This window comes from Oncorhynchus masou, chromosome 12, assembly GCF_036934945.1.
Source record: "Oncorhynchus masou masou isolate Uvic2021 chromosome 12, UVic_Omas_1.1, whole genome shotgun sequence".
NCBI classification, from domain to species: domain Eukaryota; kingdom Metazoa; phylum Chordata; class Actinopteri; order Salmoniformes; family Salmonidae; genus Oncorhynchus; species Oncorhynchus masou.
Window position 1 is genome coordinate 44,744,617 of NC_088223.1, and position 23,949 is coordinate 44,768,565.

The 23,949-nt window shown below is 41.9% G+C and overlaps 1 protein-coding gene across 1 annotated transcript in view; it reads left to right on the forward strand.

The window, feature by feature from the left end:
* LOC135550164 (ephrin-A3-like) overlaps positions 1–23,949 on the forward strand; it is a 95,529-nt gene that overhangs the window by 66,551 nt on the left and 5,029 nt on the right. Inside the window, exons 2-4 of the mRNA XM_064980714.1 lie at positions 9,580–9,890; positions 13,048–13,113; positions 17,169–17,243. Of these exons, the coding sequence (XP_064836786.1) occupies positions 9,580–9,890; positions 13,048–13,113; positions 17,169–17,243 (452 nt within the window). The remainder of the gene's footprint in view (positions 1–9,579; positions 9,891–13,047; positions 13,114–17,168; positions 17,244–23,949) is intronic.

Below are 23,949 nucleotides of genomic sequence, written 5' to 3' on the forward strand. Positions count from 1 at the left end.
CTACTCTAAACCTGTATGGCACCGACTCATATCAGGATATAGATTTAGCCGGATACTTGAATTTTCCTCAGCACTGCCCCAGTGTCCTCAGTACTGCTCCAGGCAGAAAGAGGCCTTCTCTGGAGCATACATAGTGTTTTTCTTTTCTGCTGTTTCTGTATGTGTCTGTTGTAATTATTTTATATATACAGTGATATACAGTGCCTTCAGAAAGTATTCACACCCCTGGCATACACACAATATCCCATAATGTTAAAGTGGAATTATGTTTGTTTTTTTATTCTGCAAGTTAATAGAAAATGAAAAGCTGAAATGTGTTCATTCAATAAGTATTCAACCCCTTTGTTATGGCAAAGGGTGTGATAGTGTTTAACATGATTTTTGAATGACTACCTCAGCTTTATACCCTACATGTACAATTATCTGTAAGGGCCCTCAGTCCAGCAGTCAATTTCAAACACAGATTCAACCACAAAGACCAAGGAGTTTTTCCAATGCCTCGCAAAGAAGGGCACCTATTGGTAGGTGGGTCAAAATAAGACATTGAAAATCCCTTTGAGCATGGTGAAGTTATTAATTACATTGCTCTATCAATACACCCAGTCATTACAAAGATACAGACGTCCTTCCTATCTCAGTTGCCAGAGAGGAAGGAAACCGCTCTCAGGATTTCACCATTAAAACAGTTCCAGAGTTTAAATCCAAGGATGGATCAAAAACATTGTAGTTACTCCACAATACTAACCTAATTGACAGAGTGAAAAGAAGGAAGCCTGTACAGAATACAAATATTCCAAAACATTCATCCTGTTTGTGACAAGGCACTAAAGTAATATTGCAAAGAAATTTACTTTATTTCCTGAATACAAAATGTTATGTTTGGGTCAAATCCAATACAACACATTACTGAGTACCAAATTGCATATTCTGAAACATCGTGGTGGCTGCATCATGTTATGGGTATGCTTGTAAATTAAGGACTGGGGAGTTTCAGGACAAATAATAAACAAAATGGAGCTACATTTGCATACTGTAGATTTGTGTGTGTGTGTACGTTTGCATAAATCGCTGCAGTTACTCTGGCTCAGACATAAAGTTCACCGTACTCTATTGGGCTTGCTGAGGTTGGCACTGTTGAAGGCCCAGACAATATGAGTAGCATTCTTTTCTCCTTTCTCTCTCTCTCTCTCTCTCTCTCTCTCTCTCTCTCTCTCTCTCTCTCTCTCTCTCTCCCTTTCTACTTCTCTCCAATTTCCTCTCTTCCGTTCTATCCCTCTCTCTCACTCTCTCTTCCTCTCCCTTTCTCTTGCTCTCTCATACTCTCTCATCATTCTCCCTCTCCATCCTCTGTCTCGCTCTCTGTGCGAACCCAAAGGAGAGGCTTGAAGAGTTAGGTTTGTGAAAGCTAACACCCCACTGTAGCAGACTTCCTATGAGAGCTGCTGAGGCTCTCACACCCCACACTTCAAAGCTCAGACACTGCTCTTTGAAACCTAGAAGTAGGTATGGTTCTGTTGTCTTATGGCTTCAGTGTATTTCTTCCTGGGTTTACTTTTTTATTCCTCGGGCTGTTCGCTGGCAATCTTTGTTCTTCTGTTTATGTGTTTGTCTAGTGTGTGTGTGTGTGTGTGTGTGTGTGTGTCTTACACAAGTCAAATGTAATGGAGTCTGTTGCACATGTTGTTAATGGTTGCCGTTCGTACAAGACCTGTACATAGCTAGACATGATTACCTTGTCGACTTGATAGCTACTGAGGTGAGACCGGTAGCCTCACCGACAGCACACATTGACAAACATTCTCTTGTCATTGGAGGCTGGTTCGATGTTGACGATGATGTGTTTTCTTGTATACCAACTATGGCAGATATTATTGTTGAGGGGGGACGCCAGAGGGAGGTGCTCATTTTGGAAGTGAGTTACTCTTTTCACTCTTACATGGAGCAGGCCTTTGCTGACAAGTTACTGAAATACCAGCCCCTCAGTGTCACGGCTGAACAGCCTCGGTTCGAAAGTGCAAGGTTGTGGTGCTGATATTCGGGAGTCTCGGCCATCTACATAGGCTGAGAGTACATGGTCTTCAGATTTCAGTCCTGCATAAGACCGAGGCAAAGCAGCTAACGAGGTACTGCTCCGTGTCAGCAGTCATGGGCAGCCTAGCTCTGTGGAGAAGGAGGTGCTATCTATATCCATAAGTGTCCAAATATCCGTGTCCTTAGAAATGTTGGAATCCCTCTCGAGTGTAATGTGATTTGTGGATTCAAAAAAAGTATTTCATATTTGTGTGTGTGTTTGCATGCGTTAGTGCTGCTAGAGTGCGTCTGTGTGTCCTATTGTGCGCACGTGTCTGTGTGTGCATGCGTGTCCACATACCTCCGGGAGTCCTCTTACCCCTTGGCTCTTCTACACCGTTGTCTCATCAATGTGGCCTGTAGCCTGAGAGGAGGAATGTCTACAAGATAAGCACTGTGTTCTCGTATGCCTTCGCCTCTACACATGTTCCTGACATTCCCACTGAGATGGGCACTGTGGAGAATGCACTGTGATGAGTGTCTCCATTCTCTGACAGAACCCATTTACTGTGCACTCTCAGAGAGCGAGCAGAGCGAGGCTCGTCCGCACCTCAGCTTTTTGTATTGGTATCAATACAGCTCTTCTGAGAGAATGTGGTATTAGATGAAGAAAGAGAGAGGGAGAATGAGATCTGCTTTTCATCAGGAGGCACTTTGAGAATGAGTAAAGGTGAGACCGAGGCCTTTTAATATCCACCCACAATTAGAGACTCACCTTCAGAGATGGGGTTGTGTCCCAAATGGCTCCCCATTCCTTACAGTGCACTACTGTTGACCAGAGCCCGGTTTCCCAATGTTCTATCAACAGAGGTATGAAAGGAGAGTGTGCCAGGTATCCCAAATGGCACCCTATTCACTATTTTGTGTACTACTTTTGACCAGGGCCCGGTTTCCCAAAAGCATCTTAAGGCTAAGTTCATCACTATTGGATCCTATGTTCTAACAATGAACTTAGCCTTAAGATGCCTTTAAGTTATTATAGGCTAGTAGTTCTATACTTCTAAAGTACACTCTAAAGAATGTACTGCAAAGTCTGGTATTTATTTGTTGTTGTGTGACATCACTTGGTGGTCTTTCACTATCAGCTCTCCACCAATCTGAGAGCAGACAGTTTCCACCTACTCCCTCTATTGGCTGTTTTGCCTGAGATAGTGACTGTCACATGCTGGAATCACTACAGTCATCGGACAGTATTCATTTAGTAGCTCCAATCTGCAGCCAGACCTGGCTCCATAATGGGGACCTGTTTCCCTAATGTGTGCAGTCAGATTGAATTACAGAGACTGGTGGTGTGTAGTGTGTGTAATGTGTAGAGCAGCACCCACCACCACTATTCTGAGTCATCTCTGAATCATCACTACAGTATACTCCAGTCAGATCCAGGGCCAATCCCAGACCTGAAAGGCTGTAGCATCTAGCTCTTTTTTTCCCCCACGCGTCAGCATTTATTTTCAGCCTCCATTTTGGATCGGAACACAGTAAACCGTGTGCTAATTACGAGGCTAACCCAATCAGCGGAGGGAGGATTTACTGGAGACTGGGTGTACTTTTACTTGGAGACGATGTAATGACTTTTGGTGCTAAGGTATGGGGAAAAGCAGCAGAGCCTGTCCCTGTCTCGTCCCGCAGCTAGAGGAGCCTGTCGGTCTTTTATTAGTTCGACGATTGGAGAAATCAGAGGAAGAAACTGATTGTGCATCACTATGTTACTGGTACATTTATTCCATGATTGCACCTGTGTTTCAACTGTAAATCCTTAATGGTGACCTTGAGGGAGATGATTGAAGATGTAATGATGTTTGTATTGGGATTGAATGAAGGTTGTTTGATGGTCAGACTAAGAAACCAACCTGAATGTGAGTGGCATGTATACAGAACAAAAATAGAAATGCAACATGCACCAATTTTTCGATTTTACTGAGTTACAGTTTATATAATAAAATCAGTCAATTGAAATAAATTCATTAGGCCCTAATCTATGGATATCACAAGACTGGGAAGGGGCGCAGCCATGGGTGGGCCTGGGAGGGCATGAGCCCAGCCAATCAGAATGAGTTTTTCCCCACAAAAGGCATTTATTACAGACAGAAATACTACTGAGCTTCATCAGCTGTCCTGGTGGCTGGTCTCAGACGATCCCGCAGGTGAAGAAGCCGGATGTGGAGGTCATGCACTTGCACGGTGAGACATGGTCAGCGGTTGTGAGGCCGTTTGGACTTATAATATTATCTTCATTTTCTTCAATATCTTGCAAAATTTGCTCACTGATGAATGCAAACCACACCAAAACATGGTCCTGTTCTGTTCTTTGATTATAGTTTGGGAGGAATGGTATGGACGTACTACCAAATTCTCTAAAATGATATTGGCTGCGGCTTATGGTAGAGAAATTAACATTAAATTCTCTGGCAACAGCTCTGGTTGACATTCCTGCAGGCAGCATGTCAACTACACACTCCCTCAACTTGAGACATGTATGGCATTGTGTTGTGTGACAAAACTGAACATTTTAAAGTGGCCTTTTATTGTCCCCAACACAAGGTGCACCTGTGTAATGGTCATGCTGTTGAATCAGCTTCCTTATATGCCACACCTGTCAGGTGGATTGATTATCTTGGCAAAGGAGAAAAGCTCACTAACAGGGATGTAAACAAATTTGTGCACAACATTTAAGAGAAATAAGCTTTTTTGTGGGACATTTCTTTCATTTCTTGGATCTTTTATTTCAGCTCATGAAACATGGGATCAACACTAACACTACTAATACTAACAGTCAATGCTGTTACTGTAACAGCAGGGACATGAATGTAAGTATAATGAACTATGTAACATAATGAATCATGTAACGGTATTGACCATTTTATGTGTGCGATGGCAATCTCAGACTAAAGTATGAAGTGAATGATAGAATGAATGATAGAGCAACGGAATAATTTATTGTGAGTCGTCAGGCTAGGTCAGACAGCAGCGTGCATGTGAACAGCGTGTAGGTCTAGTGATCTACTATTACTAACAGTCAATGCTTTAACTGTGATAGTATTGACAGTGATGTAAAGGTAATGACCATATTGTTTATACTCATCCACAATGGAGAGGTTTGGTTGGATATGATGGTCAGACAGCAGCTTGCATGTAAACAGCATGTATATCTACTATTACTAACAGTCAATGCTGTTACTCTAACAGTATTATTGTCTGTGATGTAATGGTAATGGACATTTTGTTTATGCTCGTTCACAAGTAAGGTTGGTTTGGTTGGAAATTGGATTTTGTTTAGATCTTCCACTGCAGAACAGACCGCTAGTTTCTGTCCACTGTGGTCTCTTTCTTTTACAGTATCTTTGTTATTTAGTGATAGCGGATGTATTCTCAAAATACTTGTTTTAGTGGTGCAAGGTACAGTGGTGCTACCTTTGTCTTTGTCACTCCCCTCTCTCCCTCGCTCCCCTCTTGCTAGGCTGTCTTCACCAGCTTCTGCCGGCTGTACTAACGAGAAGTGCTTTCACACTCATAGGAAAATGATGATGATACAGCAGAAACGACACAGATACAATGCACAGTGGGGAGAGAGAGAGAGTGATACAGGATGAGAAAGAAAGGCACCATCACTCTTTTTCCCCCCTGCACTACTACATCTACGTGTATCCCTGGGGTGCACTACATCTCTGTCTCTCCCTCTACCTCACTTACTCTCCATTTTATTCACTTGTTTGTCATCATTCACTGTGTTTTCCTCTCTTTGTCCTGCTTAGATTCCCCCACTAACCCTCCTCCGCTTCCTCCTTTTCTCACTTTCTCTGTTGTTAAATCTTCCTCCCCACCCGTCCTTGCCCCACCACCTAAAGTGTCATGGGTCACTAAAGTGGACTGCTTATACACTGAACAAAAATATAAAATATAAAAACATGTAGGTCCCATGTTTCATGAGCTGAAATAAAAGATCCCCAGAAATGTTCCATATGCACATAAAGATTATTTCTCTCAAATGTTGTGCACAAATTTGTTTATATCCCTGTTAGTGAGCATTGGCAAGATAATCCATGGCGTTGAGTGGGTGAGCGGTGGGGTTATGGTATGGGCAGGCATACACTACGGAAAACAAACACAATTGCATTTTATCGATTGAAATTTGAATGAATAAAAATACTGTGATGAGATCTTGAGGCCCACTTGAGGCCCATCTGTGACCAACAGATGCATATCTGTATTCCCAGTCATGTGAAATCAGGGCCTAATGAATTTGTTTCAATTGACTGATATCCTCATATGACCTGTTACTCAGTAAAATCAATACAATTGTTGCGTTCATATTTTTGTTTTGTATATAAGCCTGTGATTCAACACACCAACAAAGCATCCTCTTCCCTCCTCTGACTCTTTCTGTGCCTTTATGACAGAACTGTGATCTAACATTCTGTCCTTGTGTTATGCGTAGTGTGCTACTAAAGCCTCGGTGTTCAACACTCACTCACACACACCCACATGCACACATGATATACACACCCACTTGTAAATGCACACCCTCACTCATTCCTTTCTGCCTACTCTCTCAATGACAGAAGCTCCTTTCCCTATGTATTTATACCCCATTTGCATCCAAGCTTCCCCGTCATCACATTCTCCATCATTCCTCTTCCTTTCCCTCTTTTACTATCTCTTACTCTCCTCTCTCTTCTCCCCCCTCTCTCCATCTCATTCCCGCTTTCTCTCTCTTTCCCCTCTCTCATTTTCTTCCCTCCTGTCTCTCCCACTCTCTCTAAATATAGTCCCTTTGAAGCATGGCTGTGTTTCTTTTTACAACACTGCGAGACAAAAATCTGTCATCCAACATCTGAGAGAGGAGTGGGGTACGAGCGATGAGATAAGATTGATGCCAGGGAAAGAACAGTGGTTAAGGGATATGATATTCTTCTCTCTATGCATATGTGTAATGCAAACAAAGAGAAGGGAAAAGACAGAGGTATCGATTGTGGTAGAGAAAAATACCCAGAAAAGGAGAAATGTTACTACACTATAATGAGAGGGAGAGAGAGAGAGGTGATCCTCATTTTGTAATTGAATAATAATCTCCCTTGAGACCTGACCTAGTATTGTGTCTGTACGTGTGTGCATGTGTGTGACTGTTCACTCGTGTGCGTTTGCTCATTTTTGTGTGTGTGTGTGTGTGTGTGTGTGTGTGTGTGTGTGTGCGTGCGTCTGTGCGTGTGTGCGTGCGTGTGTGTGTGTGTGTGTGTGTGTGTGTGAGAGAGAGAGAGATTGGAATTGAGAGAAAGAGTGCGAGAAAGAAGAGGGTGAGAGAGGGAAACCCTAGGGCTGAATGCAACGCAATACTGCCGCCTAATGTTACATAGTAGTAAATACCGCTCCAGTTGTTGCAGATTTCCCCTGCCATTTATCCTGACACAGCTAAGGATATCTCACATCTAATCAATTGTCCTTTCCACCCCTTCAAGATAAGCATAATAAGTTTGTATAGTAATACTTTGTACAATTATGATAATGAGTGTACAGTTGAAGTCGGAAGTTTACATACACCTTAGCCAGATACATTTAAACTCAGTTTTTCACAATTCCTGACATTTAATCCTAGTAACAATTCCCTGTCTTTGGTCAGTTAGGATCACAACTTTATTTTAAGAATGTGAAATACCAGAATAATAGCAGGGAGAATGATTTCTTTCAGCTTTTATTTATTTCATTACATTCCTAGTGGGTCAGAAGTTCACATACAATCAATTAGTATTTGGTAGCATTGCCTTTAAATGATTTAACTTGGGTCAAACGTTTCGGGTAGCCTTCCACAAGCTTCCCAAGCATAAGCTGGGTGAATTTTGGCCCATTGCTCCTGACAGAGTTGGTGTAACTGAGTCAGGTTTATAGGCCTCCCTGCCTGCACACGCTTTTTCAGTTCTGCCAACAAATTTTCTATAGGATTGAGGTCAGGGCTTTGTGATGGCCACTCCAATACCTTGCCTTGAGAAGTTGTTTCAATATGTCCACATAATTTCCCTTCCTCATCATGCCATCCACTTTGTGAAGTGCACCAGTCCCTCCTGCAGCAAAGCACCCCCCCCCCCCACACACACACACACAATATTGTGCTGCCATCCCCGTGCTTCACAGTTGGGATGGGTGTTCTTCGGCTTGCAAGCCTCCCCCTATTTCCTCCAAACATAACATTGGTCATTTTGGCCAAACAGTTCTATTTTTGTTTCATCAAACCAGAGGACATTTCTCCAAAAAGTATGATCTTTGTCCCCATGTGCAGTTGCAAACCATAGTCTGGCTTTTTTATGGCGGTTTTGGAGCAGTGGCTTCTTCCTTGCTGAGCGGCCTTTCAAGTTATGTCAATTTAGGACTTGTTTTACTGTAGATATAGATACTTTTGTACCTGTTTCCTCCAGCATCTTCACAAGGTCCTTTGCTGTTGTTCTGGGATTGATTTGCACTTTCCGCACCAAAGTACGTTCATCTCTAGGAGACAGAACGCTTCTCCTTCCTGAGCGGTATGACAGCTGCTTGGTCCCATGGTGTTTATACTTGCGTACTATTGTTTGTACAGATAAACATGGTACCCTTTTGACATCATTTTCTGAAATGTTCCAAGCTGTTTAAAGACACAGTCAACTTAGTGTATGTAAACTTCTGACCCACTGGAATTGTGATACCGTGAATTATAATTGAAATAATCTGTCTGTAAACAATTGTTGGAAACATTTCTTCTGTCATGCACAAAGTAGATGTCCGAACCGACTTGCCAAAACTATAGTTTGTTAATTAACAGGACATTTGTGGAGTGGTTGAAAATACGAGTTTTAATGAATCCAACCTAAGATTATTTAAACTTCCAACTTTTTTAATTTTTTTTATTCTATTTTACCTTTATTTAACTAGGCAAGTCAGTTAAGAACAATTTCTTATTTTCAATGACGGCCTAGGAACAGTGGGTTAACTGCCTTCAACTGTACATAGTATTGTTAACTGCCATGTTATTGGGTAGGATGTTAAATCATGTCACCTCATTTCCTCACCTAAGGCTAAAGCGTTGACTGTATACACATGCACGCACACACACTTCACATGTCCCAACCCTAGACTGACCTTCGGTACCTTCTAACACACTGGTACACTGTGTTAAGTCGCCGTGGGTGCATGTGACCCTTCACATGTCAGGGTATACCTCCTCCCTGTGGTAGAAGAGCTACATGTCTACAATGGCATGATCTCCTTCCGCCTCACTGACCTAGACTATGTCATGCTCATGGGAATAACAGTAGGCTTGAAGGATTGGGTATTATTTTCTGCAGCAACACTGGTTGGTTTTGGGACTGGGAATAGAGTGAGAACATTACTATTTGTATGCACAGGTAAAGTAGTCCCTCCCTGATAAGAGTTTTATACTATGCTGTTACTCATCGTTGTATTTTTTTCTTCTCTTTTTTCTTTTTTTTTCTTCTTCCTTCATCTCCCTCCACCTTTCTCTTCTTCCTCTCCAACCTCTCTCGCCAGTTTACGGAGGGAGGGCTACACGGTGCAGGTGGCGGTGAACGACTACCTGGACATCTACTGCCCACACTACAACACTACCGCCGCCAGCCAGCGGGGGACACTGGAGCGCACTGTGGCCGAGCAGTACGTCCTCTACATGGTCAGCTACCGCGGCTACCGCACCTGCGACCCCCAGATGGGCTTCAAGCGCTGGGAGTGCAACCGGCCGCACGCGCCCCACGCACCCATCAAGTTCTCTGAGAAGTTCCAGCGCTACAGTGCCTTCTCCCTGGGCTACGAGTTCAATGTGGGTCATGAGTACTACTACATATGTGAGTGGAATATTTATATTCTAAGTGTATATAGAAGTCCACTACTGGTCAAAAGATTTAGAACACCTACTCATTCATTCTTTATTTTTACATTGCAGAATATTAGTGAAGACAAACTATGAAATAACACATATGGAATCATGTAGTAACCAAAAAAGTGTTAATCTAATAGCCACCCTTTGCCTTGATGACAGCTTTGCACACTCTTGGAATTCTCTCAACCTGCTTCATGAGGTGGTCACCTGGACTGCATTTCAATTAACAGGTGTGCCTTCTTAACCTCTTTAGGCTAGATAGGACGCTACCGTCCCACCTGACCAACATCCAGTGAAAGTGCAGGGCGCCAAATTGAAACTACAGAATTGTAAATATTTAACATTCTTGAAAATACACATGCAATATGTCAAAATAAGGCTTAACTTCTTATTAATCCAGCCACAGTGTCAGATTTCAAAAAGGCTTTCACGCGAAAGCAAATTATGCGATTATGTCCATTTATTTGGTGCGTTTGATCCAGAAAAACACCGGTTCCAACTCGCGCAACATGACTCCAAAATATGTAATAAGTTACCGGTAATCTTTGTCCAAACATTTCAAACAACTTTCCTAATCCAACTTTAGGTATTTTTTTAACGTAAATAATCAATCAAATTTAAGACGGGATAAACTGCGTTCAATAGCAGATAAAAACTAAGTGGAGCGAGCTTTCAGGTCGACTCGACCCTCGTTCTGAACAGCCCTACTTGTTCATTTCTCAAAGGAAAAACATCAACCAATTTCTAAAGACTGTTGACATCCAGTGGAAGCGATAGGAACTGCAAGCATGTACCTTAGAAATCAAGATCCACATAGAAAAGAGAGTGACCTCAAAAAAATAATTCCTGGATGGTTTGTCCTCGGGGTTTCGCCTGCCAAAAAAGTTATGTTATACTCACAGACATCATTCAAACAGTTTTAGAAACTTCAAAGTGTTTTCTATCCAAATCTACTAATGATATGCATATCCTGGCTTCTGGGCCTGAGTAGCAGGCAGTTTACTTTGGGCACACTTTTCATCCGGACGTGAAAATACCGCCCCCTAGCCTAGAGAGGTTAAAAGTTAATTTGTGGAATTTCTTTCCTTAAAGCATTTGAGCTAATCAGTTGTGTTGTGACAAGGTAGGAGTGGTATACAGAAGATAGCCCTATTTGGTAAAAGACCAAGTCCATATCATGTCAAGAACAGCTCAAATAAGCAAAGAGAAACAACAGTCCATCATTACTGTAAGACATGAAGGTCAGTCAATACGGAAAATTTCAAGAACTTTGAAAGTTTCTTCAAGTGCAGTCACAAAAACCATCAAGTGCTTTGATGAAACTGGCTCTCATGAGGACTCCCACAGGAATGGAAGACCCAGAGTTACCTCTGCTGCAGAGGATAAGTTCATTAGAGTTACCAACCTCAAAAATTGCAGCCCAAATAAATTCTTCACGGACTTCAAGTATCAGACACATCTCAACATCAACTGTTCAGAGGAGACTGTGTGAATCAGGCCTTCACGGTCAAATTGCTGCAAAGAAACCACTACTAAATGACACCAATAATAATAAGAGACTTTCTTGGGCCAAGAACCATGAACAATGCACATTAGACCGGTGCAAATGTGTCCTTTGGTCTGGAGTCCAAATTTGAGATTTTTGGTTCCAACCGCCATGTCTTTGCTCACAAAGACACGGCGGTTGGAACCAAAAATCTCAAATGCGGTGTGGGTGAACGAATGATCTCTGCATGTGTATTTCCCACCGTAAAGCATGGAGCAGGAGATGTTATGGTGTGGGGGTGCTTTGCTGGTGACACTGTCTGTTATTTATTTAGAATTCATGGCACACTTAACCAGCATGGCTACCACAGCATTCTGCAGCGATATGCCATCCCATCTGGTTTGGGCTTAGTGGGACAATCATTTGTTTTTCAACAGGACAATGACCCAGCACACCTCCAGGCTGTGGAAGGGCTATTTATCAAGGAGAGTGCTGCATTATTATTTTTACCTTTGTTTTACTAGGCAAGTCAGTTAAGAACAAATTATTATTTACAATGATGACCTACCCCGGCCAAACCCAGATGACGCTGGGCCAATTATGCGCCGCCCTATGGGACTCCCAATCACTGTATCATGTGATACAACCTGGATACGAATCAGGAACTGTATTGACGCCTCTTGCACTGAGATGCAGTATCCTAGACCGCATCAGATGACCTGGCCTCCACAATCCCCCGACCTCAACCAAAATGAGATGGTTTGGGATGAGTCGGACCACAGAGTGAAAGAAAAGCAGCCAACAAGTGCTCAGCATATGTGGAAACTCCTTCAAGACTGTTTGAAAAGCATTCCAGGTGAAGCTGGTTGAGGGAATGCCAAGATTGTGCAAAGCTGTCATCAAGGCAAATAGTGGCGACTTTGATTAATCTAAAATGTATTTTAATTTTGAACACTTTTTGGGTTACTACATGATTCCATATGTGTTATTTCATCATTTTGATGTCTTGTAGAAAATAGTAAAAAGAAAGGAAAACCCTTGATTTAGTATGTGTTCTAAAAGTTTGGACCGGTAGTGTATAATAATGATGTAATGATGAGTAAGGAGCTGAGATACTCGTTCTCTACATAGCGTTATAGTCGACTAATGACAATAGGTTGCATGGGCTATCTATATAGCGCTTTCCCAAGTGCAGGTACTTTACGTCGGTAGTGGAAATTCGCTTCAGCCATTAGCAATGTGTAGCACTCACCCACATACCTTAGTAAGTTAGAGTTGGACTATATCAGGATTCAATTTGTGAGTCATTAAACTACTTTAGGTCATTTAACTCTTACACCACATTCCTAAATATACTTTGTTATTTGTGAATAAACGTACCACTATACAGTAACTGTTAAACTGCTGTAATAAACTATAATGAACATTTCACTTTGGTTGCATCCCATTTGGCACCCTATTCCCTATGTACCACACTTTTTTTTGTCAAAGGCATATATGTCAAAGTAGTGCAGTATGTAGTGAATATTGTGCCATATGGGACAAAACCATATTGTGCCAAGAAAGCCAAAGCCATTAGTTCATAGACTGGCCTCTAGATGGCGCATGGCTGACCTGTATATGTGTTCTGTTGAAGCCACGCCCACCCATCACCACGGCCACAGCTGCCTGAGACTGAGAGTCTACGTTTGCTGCTCCACGGGTGGGTCTCTCTCTCTCTCTCTCTCTGTCTCTCTGTCTGTCTCTCTCTCTCTCTCTCTCTCTCTCTCTCTCTCTCTCTCTCTCTCTCTCTCTCTCTCTCTATACACACACTCAGTCACATGTACACACGCACACACACAGTTGACACTGGAGACCTGAGGCTACATGTTTTGACAGTGATTTCCCAGTGTTCTTATGGTGAGGTTATTTCTATCTCACTGTGTTCCAGGGTTGTATGATGTTATTCTGTGTTCCAGGGCATTGGTAGTAATGTACAGTGTTATTCTGGGTCTCAGTGCTCTAATAGCGTTTGATAGGTAAATCTCTCTTCTATCCTGATGTGCTCTCTCCCTCTGAAGCATTCCCCCTTTCTCAGCCGCTCTCCTCTCTCGTTCTCTCCCTCTCTCTCTCTGCCTCTCTTCAACTTCCCTCTCTATCTCCCTCTCTTTATTTCTCTCTCTCTTTATTTCTCTCTCTCTCTCTGATTTTCTCGCTCACTCCTCTCCTGCCCCACTCTCTCCTCTCCCCATCGCTCTGATAGTTGATTCTCTCTCTGATAGTGACATTCTGTGTTATTTTTACTCCAGTAGCCTCTCTCCCCTGCAGGCCTTTGATCAAAGCCCTGTGCTGAAAGCTCTCCCTACTTCTCTATAACCTTGTCAGCATTAATACATCCCACACCCAGGCCAGTGTCAGCTTCTGTGTACACATCACCTTAACCTCCTCTCTGAGTGTCAGGGCTAATCTATTGAAGTGTCCACTTGGGGGGGGCATAAAGTGTGTCCGTGTGTGTCCGTGTGTTTTCCAATGTGTGTGATAGTGTTTACTTTACAAACGACAACCGTTACTCTGCAAGGTCTGCTTAGTAGCCTGGCTATCATCTGAACCCAATTGCTATTCTCATTCCACTTTATCTCTGCCCTATCCCTTTTGTTTTGAAACCATTTTTCTCTACAAATACTTACCATATGCCTCGTATCTTGTGCCATATGCTACATCCCTCTTTGCTGTGCAATAGAATATGGATAAGCAATGTGCATTCTTATTTAAAATCTCACTGAGCTGATGTTAATGTAATGCCAAGTCTAGACTATCAGTGTGTGTAATACTTTCCCTCTCAGTGAATATGCCTTCATCTTCTGCTCTATAGCTTCACCTCATAGTATATCTTTATGTACTGGACTGGAGTTTCCTGGCATTCACACAATATGTGTCCCAAATGGCACGCATTCCCTTTATAGTGCATTACTTCTGACCTAGGCCTATACGGTGTACTATAAACTGTAGCACTATATAAAGTGCATTCAGAGAGAATTCAACCCCTTCCATTTTTCCACATTTTCTTATGTTACAGCCTTATTGTAAAATGGTTTAAATTAAACATTTTCCTCATCAATCTACACAACATACCCCATAATGACAAATCAAAAACAGCTTTTTAGATTTTTTTGCAAATTTAATCAAAATAAAGACATATATTATTTACATAAGATGTTTCTTCAACTTGATTGGAGTCCATGTGGTAAATTCAATACAATGGACTTGGAAAGGCACACACCTGTCTATGGAAGGTCCCACAGTTGACAGTGTATGTCAGAGCAAAAACCAAGCCATGAGGTCGAAGGAATTGTCCGTAGTGTTCCGAGACAGGATTGTGTTGAAGAACAGATCTGGGGAAGGGTATGTTTGCCGCATTGAAGGTTCCCAACAACACAGTGGCCTCCATCAATGGAAGAAGTTTGGAACCACCAAGACTCCTCCTAGAGCTGGCTGCCCAGTCAAATTGAGCAATCGGGGGAGAAGGGCCTTGGTCAGGGAGGTGACCAAGAACCCGATGGTCACTCTGACAGAGCTCCAGAGTTCCTCTGTGGAGATGGGAGTACTTTACAGAAGGACAACCAGATCTGCAGCACTCCACTAATCAGGCCTTTGTGGTAGAGTGGGCAGACAGAAGCCACTCCTCAATAAAAGGCAAATTACATTCTCGTCTGATGAATCCAAGATGTAGCAATTTGGCATGAATGCCAAGTGTCACGTCTGGAGGAAACCTGGCACCATCCCTACTGTGAAGCATGGTGGTGGTAGCATCATGCTGTGAGGATGTTTTTCAGTGGCAGGGACTGGGAGACTTGTCAGGATAGACGGAATGATGAACGGAGCAAAGTACAGAGAAATCCTTGAAATCCTTGCTCCAGAGCGCTCAGGACCTTGACTGGGGTGAAGGTTCACCTTCCAACAGGACAACCACCCTAAGCACACAGCCAGGACAACGGAGGAGTGGCTTCGGAACAAGTCTCTAAATGGTGTTGAGTGGCCCTGCCAGAGCCCGGACTTGAACTTGATCGAACAGCTCTGGAGAGACCTGAAAATAGCTGTGCAGTGATACTCACCATCTAACCTGACAGAGCTTGAGAGGATCTGCAGAGAAGAATGGGAGAAACTCCTCAAATACAGGTGTGCCAAGCTTGTAGCATCATACCCAAGAAGACTCAAGGCTGTAATCGCTGCCAAAGGGGCTTTAACAAAGTACTGAGTAAAGGTTCTGAATACTTATGTAAATGTGATATTTCCGTTTTTTATTTTGAATAAATTAGCAAAAATGTCTAAACTTGTTTTTGCTTCGTCATTATGGAGTGTTGTTTGTCGATTGACACATGTGGAAAAAGTCAAGGGGTCTGAACACTTTCTGAAGGCACTGCCTGCCAAAGGAGCTTCAACACTACCTTCAGAAAGTGTTCAGACCCCTTGACTATTTCCACACTTGTTGTGTAACAACCTGAATTTAAAATGTCCCTGGCCTACACACAATAACCCATAATGTCAAAGTGGAATTGTGTATGTAAAATGTTGATAAGTATTCAAACCCTTTGTTATGGCAAGCCTAAATAAGTAAATAAATAATGAAGGGGGCTCCCGAGAGGCGCAGTGGTCTAATACACTTCATCTCAGTGCAAGAGGCGTCACTGCAGTACCTGGTTCAAATCCAGGCCATATCACATCTGGCAGTGATTGGGAGTCCCATCGGGATTGGCCGGGGTAGGCCGTCATTTAAAAAAAAATTGTTGACTAATAAATTAAAGGGATTTCACCATGAGGACAATGGGGGCAAAGTTTAATGGCTGTGATAGGAGAAAACTGAGAATGGATCAGCAATACTGTCGTCACTCCGCTATACTAACTTAATTGACAGAATAAATAAGAGGAAGCATGTACAGAATAAAAATCTTGCAACAAGGAACTAAAGTAATACTGCAAAACATTTGGCAAAGCAATGAACTTTTTGTCCTGAATGCAGTGTTGTGTTTGGGGCAAATCCAATATAAAACATTACTCCTCCATATTTTCAACCATAGTGGTGGCTGCATCATATTATGGGTATGTTTATAATCCTTAAGGACTGGGGAGTTTTTCAGGATAAAACATTAATTAAATGGAGCTAAGCACAGGCAAAATCTGGTTTAGTCTGCTTTTCACCAGACACTGGGAGATGAATTCACCTTTCAGCAGGACAATAACCCAAAACACAAGGCCAAATCTTCATTGGAGTTGGCAATACCTCAAAATAGTTCTTTATCAATGATCAACATCCAATCTGATAGATTTTAAAGAATTTTGAAAAGAATAATGGGAAAATGTTGCACAATCCACGTGTGGAAAGCTCTTAGTGACTTACCCAGAAAGACTCACTGTAATCGCTGCCAAAGGTGAGTCAAACATGTATTGACTTGAATTGTTATTTAATCAAGATATATTAGCGTTTTATTTTTCATACATTTGTAAAAAAAAATGATTTTTTTTTCCACTTTGACATTACAGCGTTTTGTGTAAGTTGTTTACAAAAAAATGACAATTAAATCAATTTTAATCCCACTTTGTAACACAATAAAATTGGGAAAAAGTAAAGTGGTGTGAATAATTTCTGAAGGCACTGTAAGTAGTGCACTATATAGGGAATAGGATGCCGTTTGAGACGGAACCCGCTCTCTGGTTTCTGTGTAAAATAAGTAGTGTGGGCAATTTAATGACTTTGCATATTTGTGTTCCTCTCTCTCTAAGTCTCCCATGGTGATGATTCCAGTCAGACTCCACCTGACTACACAGTCAGGCCCAATATCAAAATACACAACATTGGTGAGTGCTCTCAATTCTATCCTGATGTGCTCTCTCTGATGCTTTCCCCCGTTCTTGCTGCCCCCTTTCTTTTTCTCTCTCAGTAATGGGTTCTGAATAGAGGTCGACCGATTAAGATTTTTCAACGCCAATACCGATACCGATTATTGGAGGACCAAAAAAGCCGCTACCGATTAAATGGACAATTTTTTTTATTTTTTTTTGTAATAATGACAATTACAACACTACTGAATTAACGCTTATTTTAACTTAATATAATACATCAATAAAATCAATTTAGCCTCAAATAAATACTGAAACATGTTCAATTTGGTTTAAATAATGCAAAAACAAAGTGTTGGAGAAGAAAGTAAAAGTGGAATAAAAAAGCTAACGTTTAAGTTCCTTGCTCAGAACATGAGAACATATGAAAGCTGGTGGTTTCTTTTAACATGAGTCTTCAATATTCCCAGGTAAGACATTTTAGGTTGTAGTTATTATAGGAATTATAGGACTATTTCTCTCTATACCATTTGTATTTCATTAACCTTTGACTATTGGATGTTCTTATAGTCACTTTAGTATTGCCAGTGTAACTGTATAGCTTCCGTCCCTCTCCTCGCTCCTACCTGGGCTCGAACCAGAAACACATCGACAACAGCCACCCTCAAAGCAGCGTTACCCATGCAGAGCAAGGGGAATAACTACTCCAAGTCTCAGAGCGAGTGACGTTTAAAACGCTATTAGCTAGCCATTTCACATCGGTTACACGAGCCTAATCTTGGAAGTTGATAGGATGGAAGTCATTAACAGCTGCTGGCAAACGCACTAAAGTGCTGTTTGAATGAATGCTTACGAGCCTGCTGGTGCCTACCACCGCTCAGTCAGACTGCTCTATCAAATCATAGACTTAGTTATAACATAATAGTACACAGAGATACGAACTTTAGGTCATTAATATGGTCGAATCCGGAAACTATCATCTTGAAAACAAGACGTTTATTCTTTCAGTGAAATACGGAACAGTTCCGTATTTTATCTAACGGGTGGCATCCATAAGTCTAAATATTCCTGTTACATTGCACAACCTTCAATGTAATGTCATAGTTACGTAACATTTTGGCAAATTAGGCGGCCCAAACTGTTGCATATACACTGACTCTGCGTGCAGTGAACGCAAGAGACGTGACACAATTTCACCTGGTTAATATTGCCTGCTAACCTGGATTTCTTTTAGCTAAATATGCAGGTTTAAAAATATATACTTCTGTGTATTGATTTTAAGAAAGGCATTGATGTTTATGGTTAGGTACACATTGGAGCAACGACATTCCTTATTCGGGAATACGCACCGCGTCGATTATATGCAACACAGGACACGCTAGATAAACTAGTAATATCATCAACCATGTGTAGTTAACTAGTGATTATGGTTGATTGATTGTTTTTTATAAGATCAATTTAATGCTAGCTAGCAACTTACCTTGGCTTACTGCATTCGCGTAACAGGCAGGCTCCTCGTGGAGTGCAATGAGAGGCAGGTGGTTAGAGTGTTGGACTAGTTAACTGTAAGGTTGCAAGATTGAATCCCCCGAGCTGACAAGGTCAAAATCTGTCGTTCTGCCCCTGAACGAGGCAGTTAACCCACCGTTCCTAGGCCGTCATTGAAAATAAGAATTTGTTCTTAACTGACTTGCCTAGTTTAATAAAGCTGTAAAAAAATGTAAAACAAATCGGCCAAATCGGTGTCCAAAAATACCGATTTCCGATTGTTATGAAATCTTGAATTCGGCCCCAATTAATCGGCCATTCCGATTAATCGGTCGATCTCTAGTTCTGAATACCACCTTGCTCGGCACACACTCACACACATTATATTTATCTTTCTTTCTTTTTCTCTCTGTCACAAACACATACAACCACACACACACAGTTGTTCAATGGTTGCCGGATGGCTCATGACCGAGTTTATGGAGTAAACACACATAGTCCAAACAACCCAAATGCCTTGGGGCCTCCTGATGCATCTTTCTGTACTTTATGGATTAGTGGCATCAACAGAAAGAGGACACAATAGAAGTCATAACCCATAAACACTTGTGCGACCCTGATGGCCTCGCTGGCCATGTTGAAGCTATAGAAATCTGGTTGCAATTTCAGTTTAAGCACCAGAATTAACAAATGGATTGATTTTTTATTTTTTACATTTAAAAAAAAAATAGGACTGGTGGAGTTACACTACCATTCAAAATTTTGGGGTCACTTAGAAATGTCCTTGTTTTTGAAAGAAAAGCACATTTTTTGTCCATTTAAAATAACATCAAATTGATCAAAAATACAGTGTAGCCATTGTTAATGTTGTAAATGACTATTGTAGTGGGAAACGGCAGATTTTTAATGGAATATCTACATAGGTGTACAGAAGCCCATTATCAGCAACCATCACTCCTCACTCCCCATCACTCCTCATTCAGAACAAGATTAGACTGATGAGTTTCAGAAGAAAGTACCTTGTTTTTGGCCATTTTAAGCCTGTAATCGAACCCACAAATGCTGACGCTCCAGATACTCAACCAGTCTAAAGGATGGCAGTTTTATTGCTTCTTTAATCAGGACAACAAGTTTCAGCTGCGCTAACAATTGCAAATGGGTTTTCTAAAGATCAATTAGCCGTTTAAAATTATAATCTTGGATTAGTTAACACAATGTTGCATTGGAACACGGGAGTGATGGTTGCTGATAATACGCCTCTGTATGCCTATGTAGATATTCCATTAAATATGAGCTGTTTCAAGCTACAATAGTCATTTACAACATTAACAATGTCTACACTGTTTTTCTGATCAATTTGATGTTATTTTAATGGACCATTTTTTTAGATTTTCTTTAAAAAACAAGGACATTTCTAAGTGACCCCAAACTATTGAACGGTAGTGCATGTCACACATGCAGTTAACAAAAATATATGGAAATGTCTGCTCTATCCAAAATTACAACCAAAAGATTGCAGTATTACTGCAATGGAAAGGGGAGGCAGTAATGAACTTGTCTGTTGGCCCTGCATTAAAGACCAAAATTGGTTAAAGAAAATTGTGATAAATAAAAAAGCATATTATTTAAGGACAACAGCTGCGCCAAACAACAATAGCTGCGCCAAACAGGTTGAAAATAGTTGGGAAGAGATTTTCGATTGACCTATTCCGTGGCACATTGCTGATACACAAGACGACGCCTGATTCAAAACTTGCAACCAATTGAATGTTATATACAGTATATCACAAAAGTGAGTACACCCCTCACATTTTTGTAAATATTTGAGTATATATTTTCATGTGACAACACTGAAGAAATGACACTTTGCTACAATGTAAAGTAGTGAGTGTACAGCTTGTATAACTGTAAATTTGCTGTCCCCTCAAAATAACTCAACACACAGCCATTAATGTATAAACCGCTGGCAACAAAAGTGAGAACACCCCTAAGTGAAAATGCCCAAATTGGACCCAAAGTGTCAATATTTTGTGTGGCCACCATAATTTTCCAGCACTGCCTTAATCCTCTTGGGCATGGAGTTCACCAGAGCTTCACAGGTTGCCACTGGAGTCCTCTTCCACTCCTCCATGATGACATCACAGAGATGGTGAATGTTAGAGACCTTGCACTCCTCCACCTTCCGTTTGAGGATGTCCCACAGATGCTCAATAGGGTTTAGGTCTGGAGACATGCTTGGCCAGTCCATCACCTTTACCCTCAGCTTCTTTAGCAAGGCAGTGGTCGTCTTGGATGTGTGTTTGGGGTTGTTATCATGTTGGAATACTGCCCTGCGGCCCAGTCTCCGAAGAGAGGGGATCATGCTCTGCTTCAGTATGTCACAGTACATGTTGGCATTCATGGTTCCCTCAATGAACTGTAGCTCCCCAGTGCCGGCAGCACCCATGCAGCCCCAGACCATGACACTCCCACCACCATGCTTGACTGTAGGCAAGACACACTTGTCTTTGTACTCCTCACCTGGTTGCCGCCACACATGCTTGACACCATCTGAACCAAATAAGTTTATCTTGGTCTCATCAGACCACAGTCTGCTTGTCTTCAGCAAACTGTTTGCGGGCTTTCTTGTGCATCATCTTTAGAAGAGGCTTCCTTCTGGGACGACAGCCATGCAGACCAATTTGATGCAGTGTACGGCGTATGGTCTGAGCACGGACAGGCTGACCCCCCACCCCTTCAACCTCTGTAGCAATGCTGGCAGCACTCATACGTCTATTTCCCAAAGACAACCTCTGGATATGACGCTGAGCACGTGCACTCAACTTCTTTGGTCGACCATGGCGAGGCCTGTTCTGAGTGGAACCTTCCCAGTTAAACCGCTGTATGGTCTTGGCCACCGTGCTGCAGCTCAGTCTTGACAATCTTCTTATAGCCCAGGCCATCTTTATGTAGAGCAAAAAAAAGAAAAAAAAGATCCTCAGAGAGTTCTTTGCCGTGAGGTGCCATGTTGAACTTCCAGTGACCAGTCAGTATGAGGGAGTGTGAGAGCAATGATACCAAATGTAACACACCTGCTCCCCATTCACACCTGAGACCTTGTAACGCAAAGGAGTCACATGACACCGGGGAGGGAAAATGGCTAATTGGGCCCAATTTGGAAATTTTCACTTAGGGGTGTACTTACTTTTGTTGCCAGCGGTTTATACATTAATGGCTGTGTGTTGAGTTATTTTGAGGGGACAGCAAATTTACACTGTTATACAAGCTGTACACTCGCTACTTTACATTGTAGCAATGTGTCATTTCTTCAGTGTGTGAGGAGTGTACTCACTTTTGTGATATACTGTATATACAGTATATAGATAGATAAATAAATGTATGCAGTGCATTTGGAAATTATTCAGACCCTGTAAAGTATACACTGGAAACAGGTGCAGAAGGTAAGTTTAATGAAAAGAAAAAAAAGAGAAAAAAACATGTGTACAAAACCAATACTGCCTGATGACTGGGGCTACTGAGGGCAAAATAAAGGGAGAGTAAATCAAGGTGATGATGAGGTCCAGGTGTGCGTAACGATGGGGGGCAGATGTGCGTAATGATGATTGCCAGGACTGGTGGTTAGTAGTACACCGGCAACATCGAGCGGGGGAGTGGGAGTACGCATGACAGACCCCTTGACTTTTTGTTATGTTACAATGACTTTCAGAGCATTGTCCCAAAGCCACTCCTGCGTTGTATTGGCTGTGTGCTTAGGGTAGTTGTCCTGTTGGAAGGTGAACCTTCGCCCCAGTCTGAGGTCTTGGGCACTCTGGAACAGGTTTGTTTTATCAAGGTTCTCTCTGTACTTTGCTTGCTTCATCTTTCCTTCGATCCTGACAAGTCTCCCAGTCCCAGCTGCTGAAAAACATCCCCACAGCATGATTCTGTCACCAACATGCTTCCCCGTAGGGATAGTGCCATGTTTACTCCAGACGTGACGCTTGACCAAAGAGTTCAATCTTAGTTTCATCAGACCAGAGAATCTTGTTTCTCATGGACTGAGAGTCATTTAGTTTTTTTGGGCAAACTACAAGCTTGCTGTCATGTGCCTTTTACTGAGGATTGGCTTCCGTCTGGACACTCCACCATAAAGCCCTGATTGGTGGAGTGCTGCAGAGATGGTTGTCCTTCTAGAAGGTTCCCCCATCTCCACAGAGGATCTCTGGAGCTCTGTCAGAGTGACCATTGGGTTCTTGGTCATCTCTCTGACCAAGGTCCTTCTCCCCTGATTGCTCAGTTTGACTGGGTGGCCAGCTCTAGGAAGAGTCTTGGTGGTTCTAAGCTTCTTCCATTTAAGAATGATGGAGGCTACTCTGTTCTTGGGGACCGTCAATGCTGTAGACATTTTTTGGTACCCTTCCCCAGATCTGTGCCTCGACACAATCCTGTCTCAGAGCTCTGCGGACAGTTTTGACATCATGGCTTGTTTTTTGCTCTGACATGCACTGTCAACAGTGGGACCTTTATATAGACAGATGTGGGCCTTTCCAAGTCATGTCCAATTAATTATAGAAACATCTCAAGGATGATCAATGGAAACAGGAAGCTCAATTTCGAGTGTCATAGCAAAGGATCTGAATACTTAAGGTATTTCTGTTTTATTATTAATACACTTGCTAAAATTTCTAAAAACCTGTTTTTGCTTTGACATTATTGGGTATTGTGTGTAGATTGATGAGAAAAAAATTATTAAGGCTGTAACGTGACAAAATGTGGAAAAAGTGAAGAGATCTGAATACTATCCGAATGCACTGTATGTATATGGGGGATACAATCATCCCAGCTCTGCAGATTTTGCTGCGACAAGACGGAATCATTAGGTCACTTGTTTTGGTAGTGCCCATATGTAGCTTGTTTTTGGTCGTAGGTTCAGCAATGGCTGAAGAATTGTAGCATTTACCTGGAGCTAACTCTGCATATAGCACTGCTACGTGATTTGAAAAGTCATAGTCAATTGATGAATAACATAAGAATAGTCTTAGACATTTTTTTTGTCTTTAATTTACAATCTGTAGAAACTATGAGAATAGAAAGGTTCCGAAATGTTGTGAAACATTTAAATCAAAACTGGATGGCCTTCAGATATATATGGGAGGGGTTGAGGGTAGCTGGAGGGTGGGACTAAAAACAAAACAAAAATATAACTAATGTAAAATATAATATGTTCGTAAAATGTATATGGCATGTATAAGCTGGA